Genomic DNA, 19,907 nt, shown 5'->3' on the forward strand with positions numbered 1-19,907 from the left:
CACACGAGTTACCTTATCACGGGGTGGGTAGCGCATTGCTTCAATGCCTCTGAAGCGATCTCCCCAATCACCCTCCTGTCGGTAATTTCCTTGTGTTAACAGTGGACCACATCGCTCCCCCTCCTGCCGTCGCTCAGGCTGCTAAGACAGGTTTGGTCACAATCCACAGAGTGAAAAAATAATAATAATAATAATCTTTATTACCCAAAGGGTGAATCCCCCCTCCCCTCAAACCACCCCCAAACAGTGACACATGCACACATGCATACACAGCCACAAGCACTCACTTCTGACAACTCAACAAAAAAAGCCTCACCCCCACTCAACTCCTCTCCCCCACCCGTCAGGCAAACTGTCCAACCAATGGGTGGTAGTTGCACGCACGGCTCTTTTTATAGAATAGTTTATATGGAGTATGTATGACAGGTTGTGATCAACAACATTTCTTATAAAAATGACAAGAATCATAAAGTGCATTTCCAAGACTGTAGCGGAGCATATTGGCTGTGCTCTCATCTCACATTCTTTCTCCTGTACTCTAAAACATGGAGTGCCCACTAGCAATAATAATTACAAACAAGAAAGAGCAATCAGAGATTGCAGACCCTTGCCGGGACATGTTTTTAGTTATTTTTAAGGCTTTTGTATAAAAAAACATGGTCGCTGAACCGCGTGACTGATGACGTCATCAATTTTTTTCCTCCACCAATTTATCAATAGATGACGCTCAAGAAATTTCATCTTAATCAGATGAAGTTTTGTACTTGTCGAATTATGACGTCATAATGGAAGAACCTGTGACATCATCATTAACATATGGTATTCCCCATGGAGAGTTCTTTACAATTTTCTCTGCAGCACTTTCGGAGATATAGAGGTGCAACGTTTTTTGGTTTTCCAAGATGGCGCCTGCACCACGTGACCATTGACGTCATAATTAGCATTAAAAAAATTCTGCAGGAGGACGTGCACCTAGGGTGGAAAATTCCTGTCAATGGGACCAACGGTTGCAGAGAAAATCAGATTTATTCTGTGGGGACAAACAAACAGACAGATGAAAAATCACTCATAGAGCGACACGTGGCAAAACAGAACAAAGTAGAATGGCACTCGGCAGAGCATCCTTTTGACCTCAAAAATAGTTGGTGGTTGAATTCAGTTTGCTATGAAAATCCTATTCAAATTTCAAGTGAATCAGATTAAAATTGAAGATTTTAAAAATTCGAAAAAAAAGTGGTTGACCTTTGGCCTATGCTGATCTCAAAAATAGTTGGTGATTGAATTCAGTTAGCTGCTATGAAAATCCTATTCAAATTTCAAGTCAATCAGATGAAAATTGAGGATTTTAGAAATTTGGAAAAAAGGGGTTGACCTTTGACCTATGTTGACCTTTTGACCTCAAAAATATATAGGATTTTGTGGACCACAAACTCTACCATTTGGTGAAGTTTCGTGATAATCGGTTTAAAATTGAGCTGTAGGCAAGTATAAGTGAGCGGACAGACAAACACACAAACAAACCAACAAACAAACACACAAACAAGCAAACAAACAAACAAACACACAAACACACAAACCGGAGTGATCAACATACTTGCAAAATAAAGAAATAAAAAAAAAAAAAATTTTTTTGCCAAGTAACAAATAGGCAGACAGACAAACGAACTCAAATGCAATACCCTCTCCTCAGGCGAGGGTAAAAAGATGTAACCATATACGTGATCACTCTTGTCCTGTTTATCAGCATGCAAAGCAACACATTAAACCATATTCCTCACAGGTGCTAAAATTCTTCAAAGGGAAGACAATCGTGAGGAAATATCAACAAACAGGATCAAAATGTAAAAACATTTTCACAAAAGTAATAAAACAGAAAGATGAAAACCTGGAAACTGCCTTACAGGTCTGTGAGTTTTCATCAACCGTTGCAAGTGTTCTTTCTCCTGTTTCTCTTTCGCCAAAATTTCTTCAATATTGATCAACTGCAATTGAGCGGATAAATAAAATGTATAATCAAAAGTAACGGAATAATTCATGACTATTTCTTCATTTAATATTTCTAATACAGATACATTACCATAACATATTACACAAAAGCCTGCTGACCTCATTTCTGTATGAAATCATTATGTACGAAAGGGTAAAGATTATCAACTTAATAGAAGCACAACAGTAGATAAGCATTAGGAATAATCAAAATAAAGACCAGTTACTGCACTGTAGTTACAAGAAGGAAGCCGGGCATTAACAATACACGCACACGCACATAGATATATTATGTACTTGAAAGTACTTGTGAAAGCTATTTTATATTTGAAGTTATAACCTTAATCTATAAGCAAATGACTGGTTTTCCAACTGCCCGGGTCATCAGCTGGGAACCGTTTTTCATCGAGGTTTCGATCCTTTTAGCCGAGAACCTCTCTAAACGGCAGATCCACAACCCTGACTGCAGGTCCATATCAGTAGATTACTCAACATCAATGGACCCACAACCTCAAAGTTGTGTCCAGACAGTTAGTCAACACAGCAATGCAATATTGCAATATCCTTATTCAAACTTATCTAATTACCACTTTTATTTGAAATATTAACACAAACTAATAATTTAATCATAAATTACTTTATATAACAATATACTAAGCGATAAATACTCCACCTGACAGACATGTCCATTACACAGCACCTGCATCCACTCATTGACTCAAACTGCCATTCAAATATTCAAACTGTAATCCACAACCGATTCCACTATGCTGCACTACGTATCCCAGAAACCACCAACCAATCACATTAATGCTAACTTATATAAAATTATAACTTATATTATTCATTTTATACATATTATTTTTACCTAAATGCCTCATTATTTAATACTTATATCAAATGCAATGCAATAGGAACTTGTTTACATAAAAACCAACCAAACTTAAACAAAAGGTGATGATGGAATCTAAAGACATTCTCACAAGACCTAATCAAACAATCAGCCAAATATCCTCTATTTAACATGATGGAAAATACCTTCTCAGCACGTTCCACAAAATCATTCTTCACTGAACAAATTCTTGCAAATCTAAGCAACTGAGATGAGAAGACATTGTAACCCATTTTAATTGGTACATTGCTACCTGGAAAGGTATACAAGACTACAGGAAAACTGAAATCATCAACTTTATGATATACACTTCTACTAAAGAAATTCTGTCCAACTCTAACTAACAGTACAATCATCTAACTAATAGTACAATCAACAGTGCAATCATTACCATTCTTGTTTGCAATCAGACTATCTGGATAAATCTTGTAAAGCAGCCGATCAAAAGAGTTATAGTTAACCACACAAATATCATCTATGTAACGACACGTATGAGACGATATTTTAACAAGTCCGAATTTGTTCTCTTTGAACATCAGTTTTTGCATGAATGAAAATTCACAGAAAATAAGAAAAATGTCCGCTAGTAGGTGGCTGCAATTCCCACCCATGGGAATACCTTTAACCTGTTGAAAGGTTATCCCACAAAAGGACACAAAAGTATTAAATTAAATAAAATTAACAGCATCCTTAAACTTCTGCTTATCAAAACAATGAAAACTTGAATATTTATTTTTAGAAAAGGATGTTCTATCAAAACTGACACATAAAAACTTATTAAATGGGATAAAAACATTGTCAATTACTTTGAAGAGTGAATCCCTTACTAGTGATGAATCCAAAATTTGTATATAAAGTTGAAAAATCAAAAACCTCAACTGACTTGATATTGAGGCATCTAATCCTATCCAATAACTCCAAAGTAGAATTAATGCTCCAGAAAGTGTTAACACCAGAATTCTTCTCAATTGCAAAACAATATTTCCTGAACTGTTCCCCAACAACTTGTAAGCCTGAGTTAACTATAACCGATAACTGTTTGGTGGTACATTGCCTGGCACCAGCTATAAACCTATACTTGTATGAGTTCTTATGAAGTTTGGGGATCCAGAGAAACCAAGGAATACAAAGATTCACATCTTTACAATTGATACTTAAATTGTTAATTTCAATTTCCTTATGCTCAGAGATAATATCCTGGAGCAACTTATGACAAGGAACATATGTGCAATTTCCTGTACTGGTGAAAGTAACCGTATTGATGCCTAACTCTCTTAATAAAACCTCCACATCAAAATTCTTACAAACCACAACAAAATTATTAGATACATCATAGCTCCAGTGGATAAGGCTGCTATCATCCAGATCCTGAATGTGTTTACGAACACTCGGCTTGTTTAACACTGGTTTAGACCAACCCAGTGAAAGCAAGCCCCGACTACTAAAAAACTTAATCCTATTTTCCAGGACTTCCACAACTCTGTTAAACCATGCATTGAAACTGTTTACAGATAACTTCAACTTGGCGCACATTTTGTTAACAAAATTAGAGACGGAATCTACGATTGAAGACCTAATACAGCGCCAAGGTCGAGTTACTGGTTCCCTATATTTGGCTTCCATTTTCATCACATCCCCAATTTCACTATTACTAATGATATTCACATCCCCAGAAACTACGTGTCCACAAGGATCATACAAAAAAGGGGAAGATGAACATGCACAGTCAGTCTCCAAAATGTCCTTTACCATATCTGAACTAAGAGTTTTAAGAAATTTACTGCAATTGAATAAGGATCGTCCTATGGTCTTCGTGAAGGTGAAATAAACCTTTAATGGGGCTCACTCCCAAACTTTATTGGGTAATAAATTCTCAAAACTATTATCCCTAAAAATAGAATGAAGTCGAAGCTTATCTACCTGTTTACTACAAAAATCACAAACTAAAATGTCGTGTAGCCTATCAACTTTGGGAGGAGACTTCTTTGTAAGAACACTGCTACAAAAAGCTTCAACCAAAAAAGACACATCATATAAACCTGCCAAACTCCGGAGAATATAAGCAAAGACTTGTTTGGAACATGACCTCAGCAGAACATAAAAATCATAAAAAATATTTCCTTCATAAAAACCTTTAAGTTTATCAATTATCTCTGAAATTGCCATTTTTGGAACTATACGACCCCGACTATGACGCCAATGACTTCTGGGTGTCCTTCTGATTGGATTAGCAAAATACTCATTACTGGAAACATTGCTGAGAGAAGCTGACCCAGTACCTTGTACTCGAAAATGAAGGCCCAAAGGATAGATCACACATTGGGTCCTAATCCAAAAGTCTTCTTTGCGCTCTAGCTCAACATCACACTCCTCTATATTATCAAAATCATTAACATGAACTGAATCTATAACCTGAATAGAACAATGACTAAAATCATGCCCAACCTCATCGTCATGATTATATAAATATGTCGTAATACCGGACGATACACTAGACCGATGTCCATTCAAGCGCTGATGTAAACATTGAGAAGTTTTACCAACATATTGCAATCCACAATCTCCACAAGTAGGAAGATAAATAACGCACTTCGATTTACATCCCAACAAACATTCACAGTCAACAACAAAAGTCTTACCTGTCACATGACAGATAAAAGTTTCACAAGGTCTAAAAACTTTACAACACAAACATCTGGAGGAATTACACTTTTTAAAAACAGCTTTACAAGTACTTGACAACACATACCGATTCATTCTGACGCTGTATGCTTTTTCGTTTTTCGTAAGCCTGACATTATTGTCACTCTTTTCGGTTTTTGACTAGTAATAGTCCGGTTGGCTCAGACCAGACAGAAGAAACAGGCTGACGAGGATACCTATTGGCGAGGGGTTGCCTTGCTTAAGGCAGGCGTTACCTGGTATAGAACTAAAAGGTTCTCCCACCTACACCGACAATGCCCAGTGGATCAGGGAGTGACAGCCATTAACCTAATCTTAAAACCGGATAAAAGTCAGCAACTGGTCGTTTTTCGTGAACACGAGGGCGGGCAGCTCATGCCCTAAAAGTGAAGAGAAAAATAGGATGCAGGTAAGAGGGGCTGGGGGGGGGGGGGGGGCAAAGTAATTAAAAGGGGAAGTAAGAATAAAGAGAGGTATGATAGGAAAATAAATAAATAAATGAAAATAACAATCATCTATCTATAATTCCAGTAATCTCTGTGTGTATGTATGTATGTCTGTATGTCTGTGACCGCTGTTTCTCGACAACCACGGGTCCGATATACTTTAAACTTGCCAGGTATATTGCTGGGGACCCGAGGATGTGCCTTTTCAAGGTTTCATATTAATCGGACAAGTAGTTACCGAGCTATGTCCAAAAAACGATTCAACCAATCAGAGAGCAGCGAGCTATCACGTGTGCCGAACGTGGCGAACAGACTCTGCCTCGGACGGCACATTTGAGAGCGTATTCATTTATTTCACGTTGGCAAACTATGTTGCCGCTATGTTGGCGTTAAACTATGTTTTAAAACTAATTAAAACTAATTTGCGATTCTTTCGCTTTCCTGCGCGTTTGTGCACGCTATGGCGATTTCTTTACCAAACTCCGCAAGCCGTTCGCTTTGGACCAAACCATTTCATGTAAATAGAGGGGGGGGGATATAATTTTAGATATAGATATAGTACGGGCATGCCCTAGTAATAATAATGATCAAAAGGACAAACATCATGGATATCTATCTATAATTCCAGTAATCTCTGTCTGTACGTTTGTACGTTTGTACGTCTGTACGTCTGTTTGTCTGTGACCGCTGTTTCTCGACAACCACGGGTCCGATATACTTTAAACTTGCCAGGTATATTGCTGGGGACCCGAGGATGTGCCTTTTCAAGGTTTCATATTAATCGGACAATTACTTACCGAGCTATGTCCAAAAAACGATTCAACCAATCAGAGAGCAGCGAACTATCGCGTGTGCCGAACGTGGCGGACACACTCTGCCTCGGATGGCACATTTGAGAGCGTATTCATTTATTTCACGTTTGCAAACTATGTTGGCGTTAAACTAAGTTTTAAAACTAATAAAAACGAATTTGCGATTCATTCGCTTTCCTGCGCGTTTGTGCACGCGATGGCGATTGCTTTACCAAACTCCGGAAGCCGTTCGCTTTGGACCAAACCATTGCATGTAAATAGAGGGGGGGGATTGTCACCACTCGCAAGCCGTTCGCTTTGGACCAAACCATTTCATGTAAATAGAGGGGGGGGATATAATTTTAGATATAGATATAGTACGGGCATGCCCTAGTAAGGAAGAACCCAGACAAGACAAGATCCAGCAATCACCCCAAGACCCAAATGCAGCAACGAGTAAAAGCTACCAGAGGTCCATCAGCGGGGAAGCAAAGTTCACACAGCATCAGGATATGGTACGAGCATAATCCAAATAAAGACCAGTTACTGCACTGTAGTTACAAGAAGGAAGCCGGACATTACTGATACATACATACACGCACACACATATTATATATATATACTAGTGGGGTCACCCGTGGGAATCCCACGGGCATGGACGTGTGTGACATTTCAACATATTGAGTTAGATGCTGCACCTGCACATGCAGTTTCACAATAACACACACACACACACACACACACACACACACACACACACACACACACACACACACACACACACACACACACACACACACACACACACACACACACACACACACACACACACACACACACACACACACACACACACACACACACACACGTACAGACAAATGTACATCGACACACATATAGTGGGGTCACCTATCATATATATACGATATACGTATATATATATATATGTGTATTTTGTGTATCATATATATATATATATATATATATATATATACACAGTGGAACCTTGACTTACGAGTTTAATTCGTTCCGTGACCGAGCTCGTAACTCAAATTGCTCGTATCTCAAATCAAATTTCCCCATTGAAATGCATTGAAATGCTATTAATCCGTTCCAGCCCGCCAAAAACCACACCAATTTTTTTTAAAATATACAGTATATATAAAAATATCTCGCGCTTTATATTTCACCTGTATGCAGCATACAAGTTGGCAGGATGGCCTGGACTGGAGGTACACACACTTGACTCTAAACTGTCCAGCCTGGGTTTGAATCCCGACCCAGCTATAACCTGTCATGTCGGTGTTTCACAGGCAGGGTGATTCATCAATGTGTGTACCGCTAAACTGGGCGCCCCGTTTGCGTCCCATTAGTTGTTGGATGTTAAGGATCTCACCGTGTTTTCCACAAAGAGAAGGCGAGCTATCGCCGGCATTCTGAACAAGTTGTGGCCTGGCATGCTCTTCTCCTCTGCCGTTATATACGTCCTCCTCGACACCTCGCTCATGTTTTTCGACGATTGCGTGTTTTATATCCAAGCACATCATCCTCTTCTTCTTCTCATCACTGCACTTGCCACTCACTTTCTTAGGCCCCATGGTTAAAACTAAGAAATTTTCCGAAATAACCAAAATGCGAAAAAAAAAATGCAGCGCTGTACGACAGAGATACGTACTGTACTTGCACGGCAAGATAACCACGTGACCAGAACCCACCTGGCGGCGTGAACTCGAAATAACCAAAATGCGAAAAAAAAATGCAGCGCTATACGACAGAGATACTGTACTTGCACGGCAAGATAACCACGTGACCAGAACCCACCTGGCGGCGTGAACTCGAAATAACCAAAATGCGAAAAAAAAAATGCAGCGCTACACGACAGAGATACGTACTGTACGTGCACGGCAAGATAACCACGTGACCAGAACCCACCTGGCGGCGTGAACTCGAAATAACCAAAATGCGAAGAAAAAAAATGCAGCGCTATACGACAGAGATACGTACTGTACGTGCACGGCAAGATAACCACGTGACCAGAACCCACCTTGCGGCGTGAACTCGAAATAACCAAAATGCGAAAAAAAAAATGCAGCGCTATACGACAGAGATACGTACTGTACGTGCATGGCAAGATAACCACGTGACCAGAACCCACCTGGCGGCGTGAACTCGAAATAACCAAAATGCGGAAAAAAAAATGCAGCGCTATACGACAGAGATACGTACTGTACGTGCACGGCAAGATAACCACGTGACCAGAACCCACCTGGCGGCGTAAACTCAAAATAACCGAAATGCGAAAACTAAAATGCAGCGCTATACGACAGAGATACTGTACTTGAACGGCAAGATAACCACGTGACCGGGTGGCGAAAGCTCGTAACTCGGATCTCGGCTCGCATCTCAAAGCAATAAACCGCCGGAGCGACGGCTCGTATCTCGAAAAACTCGTAAGTTGGGGCACTCGTAAGTCAAGCTTCCACTGTATATGTATATATATATATATACGTATATATATATATATGTGTATTTTGTGTATTATATATATATATATATATATATATATATATATATATATATATATATTGTTACGGTTGCGGTTTAGATGTTACTTTGGGCCGAGCGGATGGTCCAACCGCGACCGTTACAGGATCCCCAATTGGCCCGACTCCCCCAACGTTGACCAGATCGCACCACAGATATTCAATCGGGAAACCTCTAAAGCGACCGAAAGAGAAGGAAAAGAGAAGAAGACAGAGTACGGAGGAAGAACAGATTTATTATACACACACAAGCAAAAAGAAGGAGCGACCAAAGTTATTTACAAGCAATGGATGGAAGAAGCAGTCACACAGTGAATCGTTAGCTTATACTATTCAATTTACTTAACCCCAGGACAACGATTAGGACAGACGACGTTCACACTTACACGGGGGAAATTGCAGGCAGGAATGGCGGAGGTGGGTTGCTGGAGAGGGAGGCAGGGTCAGGTCCCTGCAACCGGCAGGGCTGGAGGTAGCAGCTCCCAATTCTTCGCGTTTTTGGCGGGAAAACCCTCAGTCGCGTCGACGCTGCTGATGCTGTGGACGTCACGCGCTGGCTCGGTCACACCTGCTCCTCTCCTTCTGGTGGAGCCGTCTCCCTCCTCTCAGCGCGTCTCTCCAAAGCTTGTTGCATCTCCAAGTACCTCTCCTTTTTGGTTTGGAGCGTCTCTCATCTCTCATCTCACAGCTCACAGCTCATCTCTCCTCTCATCTCTCATGTCATCTCTCGAAGCAGTCCCTTCCAGTCGCTTTTATTACTCGGGGCGGAATCAAGCCGCCGGCTGCGAGGGCACGCCTACCGGGTCGCTAACCGCGGTGCTGGTTGGTCTGTTAGGGCTGTCCGATTCCTCCTTTGATCATGACGACGTGCCACGCCTGTGAGTTGGCGGCTCCTACCCCCCTCTTCTCCGAGATGAGCACATGGCCAATGGCGGCTTGCGGGATTGAACACCACTCGCACCGCTTTTGAAAGGAACTTTGGAGAGCGGAGATGTTTGGGGAAATTGAAAGGGGCCTACGCTTATTTCGTTTGATACAATGCAGTCAATCTAGTGGGAAACACATATTTAGCCTACATAGAATAAGGAAATAAACTATTTAAAAAGATATATCGTGGCCTGTGTGTAAGTTTCATGGAATTAACTAGGAGGACGGCTGCGACCATTATTTACATTACGAGGGTGTTACACACAACAAAACCATACTTTTCACATTCGTTACACTTTCTCCAAAATTGTTACACTTCTCCAAAACCGTTACACTTCTCAAATTCGTTACAATATATATATATATATATATATATATATATATATATATATATATATATATATACACACACACACACACACACACACACACACACACACACACACACACACACACACACACACACACACACACACACACACACACACGTTTAAAGTATACATGCCCTTCCCCCCTCCCCCGCCCGGCAACGCTGAGTACTTCTGCTAGTAACTAATGAAATAAAAACGAAGAAATATCTCTGGGTAATTTCCTGAAATTCGCTGAAATTCGCTCGGTGTATCGGTGAAATATTTTATTTGGGCGGTGTATAATTGCTTCGAACGAAATATCTCTAAGCAATTTCCCATCTGTGTTTCATGTCCATGCACACGTGAAATGGAGTTTGTTTTTGCACACGTGAAATGAACATGTGAACCTTTACTTCCGGATAATAATGTTGAATGAAATAAAAACGAAGAAATATAGTGGGGTCACCCGTGGGAATCCCACGGGCATGGACGTGTGTGACATTTCGACATATTGAGTTAGATGCTGCACATTCAATTTTACAAAATGGTTACTGGCAAGTCATCAGATCCAGAAATGGTGTAATGAACACAATTTATTTATTTCACATAATATGTGACCCCTCACTCCTCTCCACCTGACACTCTCCTCTCTCCACCTGACACTCTCCTCTCTCTCCACCTGACACTCTCCTCTCTCCACCTAGCACTCCTCTCCTCTCCAATCCCTCACATTCCTCTCCTCTCCAATCCCTCACTCGCCTCTCCAATCGCTCCTCACTCGCCTCTCCAATCGCTCCTCACTCGCCTCTCCAATCGCTCCTCACTCGCCTCTCCAATCGCTCCTCACTCGCCTCTCCAATCGCTCCTCACTCGCCTCTCCAATCGCTCCTCACTCGCCTCTCCAATCGCTCCTCACTCTCCTCTCCAATCGCTCCTCACTCGCCTCTCCAATCGGCTTTCCCCGTCTCATTTCTCTCGTTTTTCTCCCGTCTCATTCTTTTTCTTGCTCCAAATCGGCCCGTCTCGCCCGTCGGCCTGTCGGAATCGGAAATCGGGCCGTCTTGCTTTCTTGCTTGCGCGTAAATAAATTGTGTTCATTACACCATTTCTGGATCTGATGACTTGCCAGTAACCATTTTGTAAAAATGAATGTGCAGCATCTAACTCAATATGTCGAAATGTCACACACATCCATGCCCGTGGGATTCCCATGGGTGACCCCGCAAGTTTGCATTGACGTTCGTCGATGGACTCGTTCGCCCGTCTCATTCGCTTTCTTGCTGCATCCTGTTCAAGTCTGCGTTCTTCATCGATCGTCTCATTCATTTTGGAAATAGAAGTTTCCACGCAGTGCATGAATTGTCACGATCCTCAAGAGGAATTTGTCTCGTAATCATCAAATGATAAATGGCAAGTAAATTATATTGTGGAAAATTAAAGATTTCAAATAAACCTATTTAAAGTGTATGCGCACATAACTAATAAAAAAACGAAGAAATATCTCTCGGTAATTTCCTGAAACATATTTTACTTCCGGCTAATAATGTTGAATGAAATAAAAACGAAGAAATATATGTCGGCATCATTGTTGACGTTTTTGTGACGACTGTCATCAAACGAAAAAGTAATATATCTTAACGGAAAAGCAAAAGCGAATTTTTAATATATATCGACACGTTGCCGTCGGTGTCATGTTGGGCGGTGTGACGCGATTTTTGGGCGGTGTCAACGTGTGACACGTTGCCGACGCGAAAATACACCATGACGCGATTTTTAAAAATATATCTCTGCATTTTCCCGCGTGTGTGGAATGTTCTCAATTATTGCTGACACCGAGTCCAAAACCATCGATAAAAATGAAATCATATGGTGAGTTAGATTGGAGATAAAGGCGTGAGAGAGACTCGATGGCCTTGAAGTTACAGGCGTTTGAGAATTCATTTCGTTCTATAAACGGCAACTTTCATTGGATTTTCTTCCCGTTTTTTTTCAACGGAGTCTAAAACTATGTTAGCGACTGTGAAAAATGAAATGATATATTGAATTTGATTTGAAATAAAACTGGGAGAGAGAGCAAGACACCACGGGCCTACAAAACAGGTGGGTTAATAAAATGCGAGTGTGGAAATGCAAAGCTATGTGAGTTAATAAAATGGTGGATATTTGTTTAAAATTATATGCAGCCACTCCCAGAATGGGTGGAGCTATGGGTGGAGCTACTCTGCAAACCGAGTAAGCCATACCCCGGACAGACGCCCAACAGACAGACAGACAGAATTATCTACGGCTATTATAATATAGCTATATATATATATATATATATATATATATATTATATATATATATATATTATATATATATATATATTATATATATATATATATTATATATATATATATATTATATATATATATATTATATATATATATATATATTATATATATATATATATTATATATAAATATATATTGTTACGCAACTGTGATTAACACCACAGTTACGGATGGCCGATTTGCGAGACTTTAACTCCCGAGGCGAACACTCAATGGCGGACTCAAGTTCAACACAAACGCGCGGAATGGCGGGACACAGCGAAGGCTCCGCAACCTTATCTATTAAAATCAAACACCCAGGAAAACTGCGTTCAGATATATATACAGAAAATAATATAAGGATTTATTATCGAATAGTAATACAGTGAAAAAGCCGCGCCGGTAAATCTAATAACTCTAAATCGGGACGTCCCCACACGACTGACAGCAAACACGATACGAGGGAGATTATGAATACAAAAATAACACGTCACGTCGTTCAAATGTACGCGGATGCGGCTTATCTGTCTTTCGTCGTCTGGCGTGGCGGCCGTCCAACACCGCTCCTTTTGGCCCGATCGCACACCACCAGGTCCTTCGCTCCAAGCTCCACGAGGCCCCGCTCCAAGCACCACGCGTCCGACGCGTGGCCAGCAGCTTCACACGAGGACGATCTCCACAAGGCCCGTGCACCAATGGTTCAACGGAGGGCTCGACTTGCAACGAACTGCTGCGAACTGCCGCGTGCTCTGTGTGCTTGTTGTTCTAACGAACTCTCCACCAACTGCCTTCGGGGAGCTTTTCCCCCAACTGTCTTCGGGGAGCTTTTTCCACCAACTGTGTCTCCGCGTCGACTGTGTGCTCCAACGAACTTCCTGTGTACTCTCTGGACTGCCACGAACTCAACTCTCTGAAATGGCGTCCGACCGTCGCATATATTGGTGGCCGATGACGTCACATTGGCGCACTCCTCAGCCAATCACAGCCTCCCAACTCGCCCAGGTCACGCCCTCTGCGGCATGCGACTCCTGACATCTCCCGTCCGCGACCCCCCCGCGGTCGTTTTGTAACACGTAACACGCGAGGTTGGTGGGCCTTTGAGGTGCGAACGGCGGCGGCCAACCGTGGCGGTGTTTTTGGCCTGGTTTCCTGTCTATTTATTACGAAGTCAATGTCAGGGAAAGGGAATTATTTAATGTTGCGCTAAGGACCTAACTAATATTTATGTGGTTTGCAGTGCCATAATGGACAAAGGTTTGACTACCAGGTGAGACTCACAGGGGCGTTACCTTTAATCCCTCACTATTTAACACTCGGACCTCCAGGTAGATCCACAATCATACATCTTACCCCGACAAACGCCTAAACATCAAGAACTTATTACATGTAGAGTCCCTGTCACGACAGCCGAATACCTACCTATTCAGATCTACCTAGCTCTAGATATTGCTCTACCAAATTCATAACAATATTATATATAAATATATATATATATATATATAAATATTATATATATATTATATATATATATATATAAATATTATATATATATATATATATATATATATATATATATATATATATATATATATATATATATATATATATATATATATATATATATATATATATATATATATATATATATTGTTGTGGTTTTGAGAACCCACACTTTTGTAAATAACATTGTTTAATAAAGGTAAAGGTAGCACCCCATAGATAAGCCACATGCAACACGTAGGTCACCTTAAACCGTTAGTTATTTCTTAGTATGTGTTTAGATTAAGGCCATTTCCAATAGTTGCATCTGCGTTGTGTAAATTAAATAACCTAGGTTCCCCAACATCCATCCATCCATCCATCCATCCATCCAGCTATCATTCCAGCCTTCACCCCCAACTTCCACCTCTGAGGAGACTTTTCCTTTTGTTTCGCTGGTTGGCTTTTGCAGTTGCCTTGCCAGCAGCGTTCGCTGCCTTTAGGCTTGCGCTGCAACAGCGTTTGCTGCTCCATGCTGGTTTGTTAGCCGCAGTTGCACTTTGGCCACCAGCAGCGCCGCTGTTCTTTGGTTGTTGATTAACTGGAACTAGGCAAAGGCCACGAGGTAGGCCTGAGAGAGAGGGAGGAGCGCGAAGTGGGGGTGTGGCCACATCAACCAGCCATCAGGGCGGGGCCGGTAAGCCATAACCAGCCAACCAGGGCTGGAGTGAGATCGCCTGACAGGGCGTGGTTTTGGGCTCCGAGAGCGTTCGCTGGCTTGGTTATAAAAGCGCGCACGCAAAGCCCTCGAAAGGACTGCTGCGATTTGAAGGACTTGGAAGGACCAATGCGATTATAACGGACTCGCGAGGAAGGTGCAGTGTGATAAGAACTTACGGAGCAGCGCTCATTACCGAAGACTGAAGCCAAGCATTGGTATTACAAAGGACCCGCTGTGGCAACCCGCTGTACTAAGAGCGAGCGCGCGGCACGCATTGCCAAGAACCGCAGCGTGCAGGACATTGGGGAGGGGCGCTTGGGGCGAGTAAGACCGGTAGCGCCAGTACAAAAGCACCGGTACACGAATTACGTACGCCGATAGCCCAAGCTTACCTTCCCCCGTCATTATAATTGTCCGCTCGCGTTACACTACGTGGAGAGCTGCCTGCCGGGTTTCGTCTGCTGGACCGGAGCCGGACTGGAGCCTGGACACCATCGCCGGACCTTCCACCCTACCATCTGCATCCCCGTGTGAGTCTGGAGTCTGAGACCGAATCTGAGAGCGATCGGGCCCGTGTCCAAGGAATAGAGTAAGACCGTCTAAGGCTGCCCTGTGTACTTTTCCTTCCTCTTCCTGTACATTCCTTTCTTTTCCTCTTCTCTTTAATTGTACAAATTGTTAATAAAATACCCTGTTCTTTCTGGTTTCCTCTTTATCCGATTGTCCTAGTCTTTTCTCCATTGGGTACCCGTGGTGCGATTCGGAACCGCTTAGAATCTGGTCTAGTCTTGGTTAACAGCTCGGATCACGGATTGCTATCCGCTCGGCAATATTCCATCAATATCTGTGATTCGGGCGGGAGTTATCTCCTCGTTCTCGGTCAGCGTTGGTACTTAGGTAGTAGCGAATCCCTAGGCCTAACAAACCCGACCCAACGCTGCCCAGGAAGGACGTGATAACTTCAGGATCGCGTCGGCCAGATAAAATGCAAGGGGATTAACCCCCCCCCTTTATAAGGGGAGAGCCGACGTCGGAGATCCGTAACAGTATATATATATATATATACATATATACATATATACATACATACATACATATACATACATACATACATATACATACATGCATACATATACATATACATATACATACTGTTACATATTTATATGAATGTATGTGAATTACCATTCAGGTCTTTGCTTATCCGTGTGTAGTATATTAAGTTGTTGTGTAGTTGTTGTGGTTGGAGGGTCAGGAGCCCTTCTGAGGGAGTGGCCGGAAACGGAAGTGACCGGAAACGGAAGAAGAAAAGACACAAGGAAAAAAGGACGAGTATTATTCTTCCTCGCCCCGCTCCGACAAAGGGTGGGATCGACCTTGCGCTGCGTGAAACAGCGGCGTTCCGAAGCCTGTCTGGCGAGAGGAATTACCGGAACGTGTACCGGCCCGGTGGAGACGTCAAGTTGACGTGGGGCCGTGCATCGAACCCGCGTCTGGCCTCGTTCGCGGCACCGTCCAAATAGACGCGTGCGGGTCGCAAGTTGGGGCCTAACCCGCCTTGCAAGCGGCGTGGGGTTTGGCTTGTTTTACCGTATCCGCCTCGCGTGGCCACGAGGGGCTGCAGCCACGGTGCCTGGTACGATACCTGCCCGGTGGAAACACGTCCACCCGGGGTTCGTTCTACCGCCCGAGTGCGGTGACGGCGACCATCATCTTGGTCAGGAGGGGCCCAGAGACATTGTGCGGGACCGAGACCAAAAGGGTGTCGTGAGTACTCACCGGGACACACGTATATAAGATGGCCATCTTACTCATAGGAAAGTGCTTGTGAATTGGGAATTGTTGATGGTTGTATATGGTTGATTGCTCGGGGAAAATCTCCGTGGTTGTGTCATTGCAATTGTATGGTCATTCCCATTGAAATATATCCTTGAACGTCAGTTGTCTCCTGGGGTGAAATTCATATGGATTGCGTGGCGAAAGCGCATATTTAATACAGCTTTCTGGCGAAGTTCCTCTCACGGTCCGGGGGTCACCGAGACCAGGTATTCACCGAGGGGACCACGTAACAATACATACATACATACATACATACATACATATATATATTATGTACTTGTAAAAGCTATTTTATATTTGAAGTTATAACCTTAACCTATAAGCAATTAACTGGTTTTCTTTAACCGAGGGTTAAAGGCTCCCCCACCTCTTTGCAATATCCTCATTCATATATTTGAATTCAGATCGGTGTTAAAGAGGACGAGGATGCAAACGATAAAGCAGTACAGTGCAGTGCAAGGCAAGCAAGACACAGGCTTAAGGCAGTCATTATCAGTCTATTATACAGTCTAACTTCATGCAAGAAAATGATCCACTTTTAAAACAACAAAAAGGAGAATAGCACTCGATGGAGCGCATACCTCTGCCAGGCTGAACAGTTTACATTTTGTATCCTGCTGATAGGCCGGATCTGTTTCCGCACCTGAACCAAAATCTAATCTGATTGTTCTTGATATGTAACCAACTTATCCACCATGTTTTGCCATAACTCATTCACAACTTTTTGAAACACCGTGCTATATATCGTTTTTGGCCTCATCTCTCAATGGTGAAGAATTACTTACAAAATTTAAAAAAATTCGCATCAGAATTTGGACCTTCACCAAAATGAAAACAATTCTTCCTTGTCACACACCCAACCTGTCAACCAAGTATCGACCACCATCCAAAACTTTTTGGGATACCCTGCTATACAGTGCAGTATATGGTTTTTAGCCCTATCACTCCATGGTAAAGAATTACTTTAAAAATTCAGGATCTGAATTCAGATCTTCACCAAAATCGAATCCTTTTGTCCATGTCACACACACAACCTGTCCACCAAAGTTTGTCTGAATCCGTCCACAACTTTTTGAGATATCCTGCTCACTTATACAGAAACACACACAGTCAGACAGGAGTGAAAGCATAACCTCCGTCCATCTTTGGTGGCACAAGTAATAACAACACAATTGATCTATGATGATTTGAGTCAATTAGAAATTTACTTTTGTATTAAATTTGGGATACTACAGAATTCACATTTTGTTCTGCGTACGATGACTGAAGGAAGCAAACTGGAAAACGGATGCCAGCTGAGTGGTGGGTCCGCTTGCTAAACCCACCTCACATTAACTTGTTGGGCACCTTACAGTCAGGTGAAAAATAGTCACAAGTTCTTTAACCACAATATTCACATTCAAAACAAAGTTGAGTTCCTTCTGTAGAAAATACAATGTACGAACTGCAAGAATCTGCAAACTCCATGAAAAAAAAATACCAAAACAAACAAGTCCACAAGGCAAAACTGGAAAATCATTAATATATGCCAGAAGCCTCGGCAGGTAGACGTGTTGCAAGATATTAAATCGTCGCGAAGGTAATCCAAATGGATTTCCACATGATTAGCTTATAGCCAGTGGGTGGTAAACGAGGAGGTCGCTGAAAGTCTGGGGAAAAAAACAGTAAGGAACCATATGTAGGTTGACTGTCCCAATGATGCGTGCTTCGCTGAACGAAGATAACCTGTACAAAATGTCAAAATCTTCCTTTTTCATCAAAACTGCCACCAGGTTTAGGGAAAAGTACTGGAAGTCGATTGGTTGTTCCTTCCTGCTAAACCACGCCAGGTGGTAAAACAAATCATCCGATGTATTAGCTGGGCTTATGGAAAGGCTTTCTCACACCATCTGCAAAAAAAGGATTTCCCACACAATCAAAGGATAGCCCAATCTCGTCAAATCACCTCACCTTGGCACTCGTCAAATTCATTTTCTCTTTGAGTTTCAGGTCTTCCAGCCTAATCTCTTCATTCTGGGTGTTCATGCGCTCTCGATCTGCTCGTTCTTTGCGGAAATCCTCTTCATAGATCTTTACCTGTTGTCCATAAATGCAAGGATTAAAAGTTGATAATTTTGGATAGCCTGACATTTCGTGCAAAATTTGTTCAAAATCCCATCACTAGTTCACAAGATGGTGCAACAACATAATTTTTACTTAACATGACCTCTGACCTTTGAACTCTTGACCCCAAAATCTAATCAGTTCATGTTTACGTCATTATACTTACCTGCACCAAATTTGACTTAGATCTCTTCAGCAGTTCTTAGGTTATCGTGGTAACGAAATAATTGTAACCTAACATGACCTCTGACCTCTTGATGCCATAATCCAATCAGTTCGTCTTTGCATCATATATACTTATACCAAATTTGTTCAAAATCCCACGACTGGTTCACAAGTTAGCTCGGTAACAGAATTTTTACCCGATGGGACATCTGACATTTGACCTGTTGAACACAAAATCAAATCAGTTCATCGTTGCATCATACGACATACTTGTACATAATTTGGTCAGAATCCCATCACTGGTTCACAAGTTAACGCGGTAACAGGATTTTCACCTCACATGACCTCTGACCTTTGACCTCATAACCCAAAAATTTAATCAGTTCATCTTTACCTCATTATGCATACCTGCACCAAGTTTGACTCAGATCCCTTCAGCAGTTCTCAAGTTATCATGGATGGACCGACGGACAGCCAGACAGACAACCCGAAAACATAATGCCTCCAGTGACTTTGGCAGCGGAGGCATAAAAAGAAAATTTCTGTATTACAATAGACATATATGGATCCCGAGGCATGCAACTCCCTTATATCTAGCAATATAGCTCATTCTTCCCAGCCATTCATCCCTGCCCCGCTCTTGCATGTTACACACAACTGATTGTCCCACT

At 42.0% G+C, this 19,907-nt stretch overlaps 1 protein-coding gene across 1 annotated transcript in view; it reads right to left on the reverse strand.

Moving 5' to 3' along the window:
* The window catches only part of LOC137412487 (TNFAIP3-interacting protein 1), a 67,284-nt gene that overhangs the window by 9,798 nt on the left and 37,579 nt on the right, over positions 1 to 19,907 (reverse strand). Inside the window, exons 14-16 of the mRNA XM_078776659.1 lie at positions 18,919 to 19,044; positions 1,902 to 1,982; positions 13 to 138 (exon numbers count right to left, since the gene is read on the reverse strand). Of these exons, the coding sequence (XP_078632785.1) occupies positions 13 to 138; positions 1,902 to 1,982; positions 18,919 to 19,044 (333 nt within the window). The remainder of the gene's footprint in view (positions 1 to 12; positions 139 to 1,901; positions 1,983 to 18,918; positions 19,045 to 19,907) is intronic.

This window comes from Myxine glutinosa, chromosome 4 (genome assembly GCF_964187855.1).
Source record: "Myxine glutinosa chromosome 4, kmMyxGlut1.1, whole genome shotgun sequence".
NCBI classification, from domain to species: domain Eukaryota; kingdom Metazoa; phylum Chordata; class Myxini; order Myxiniformes; family Myxinidae; genus Myxine; species Myxine glutinosa.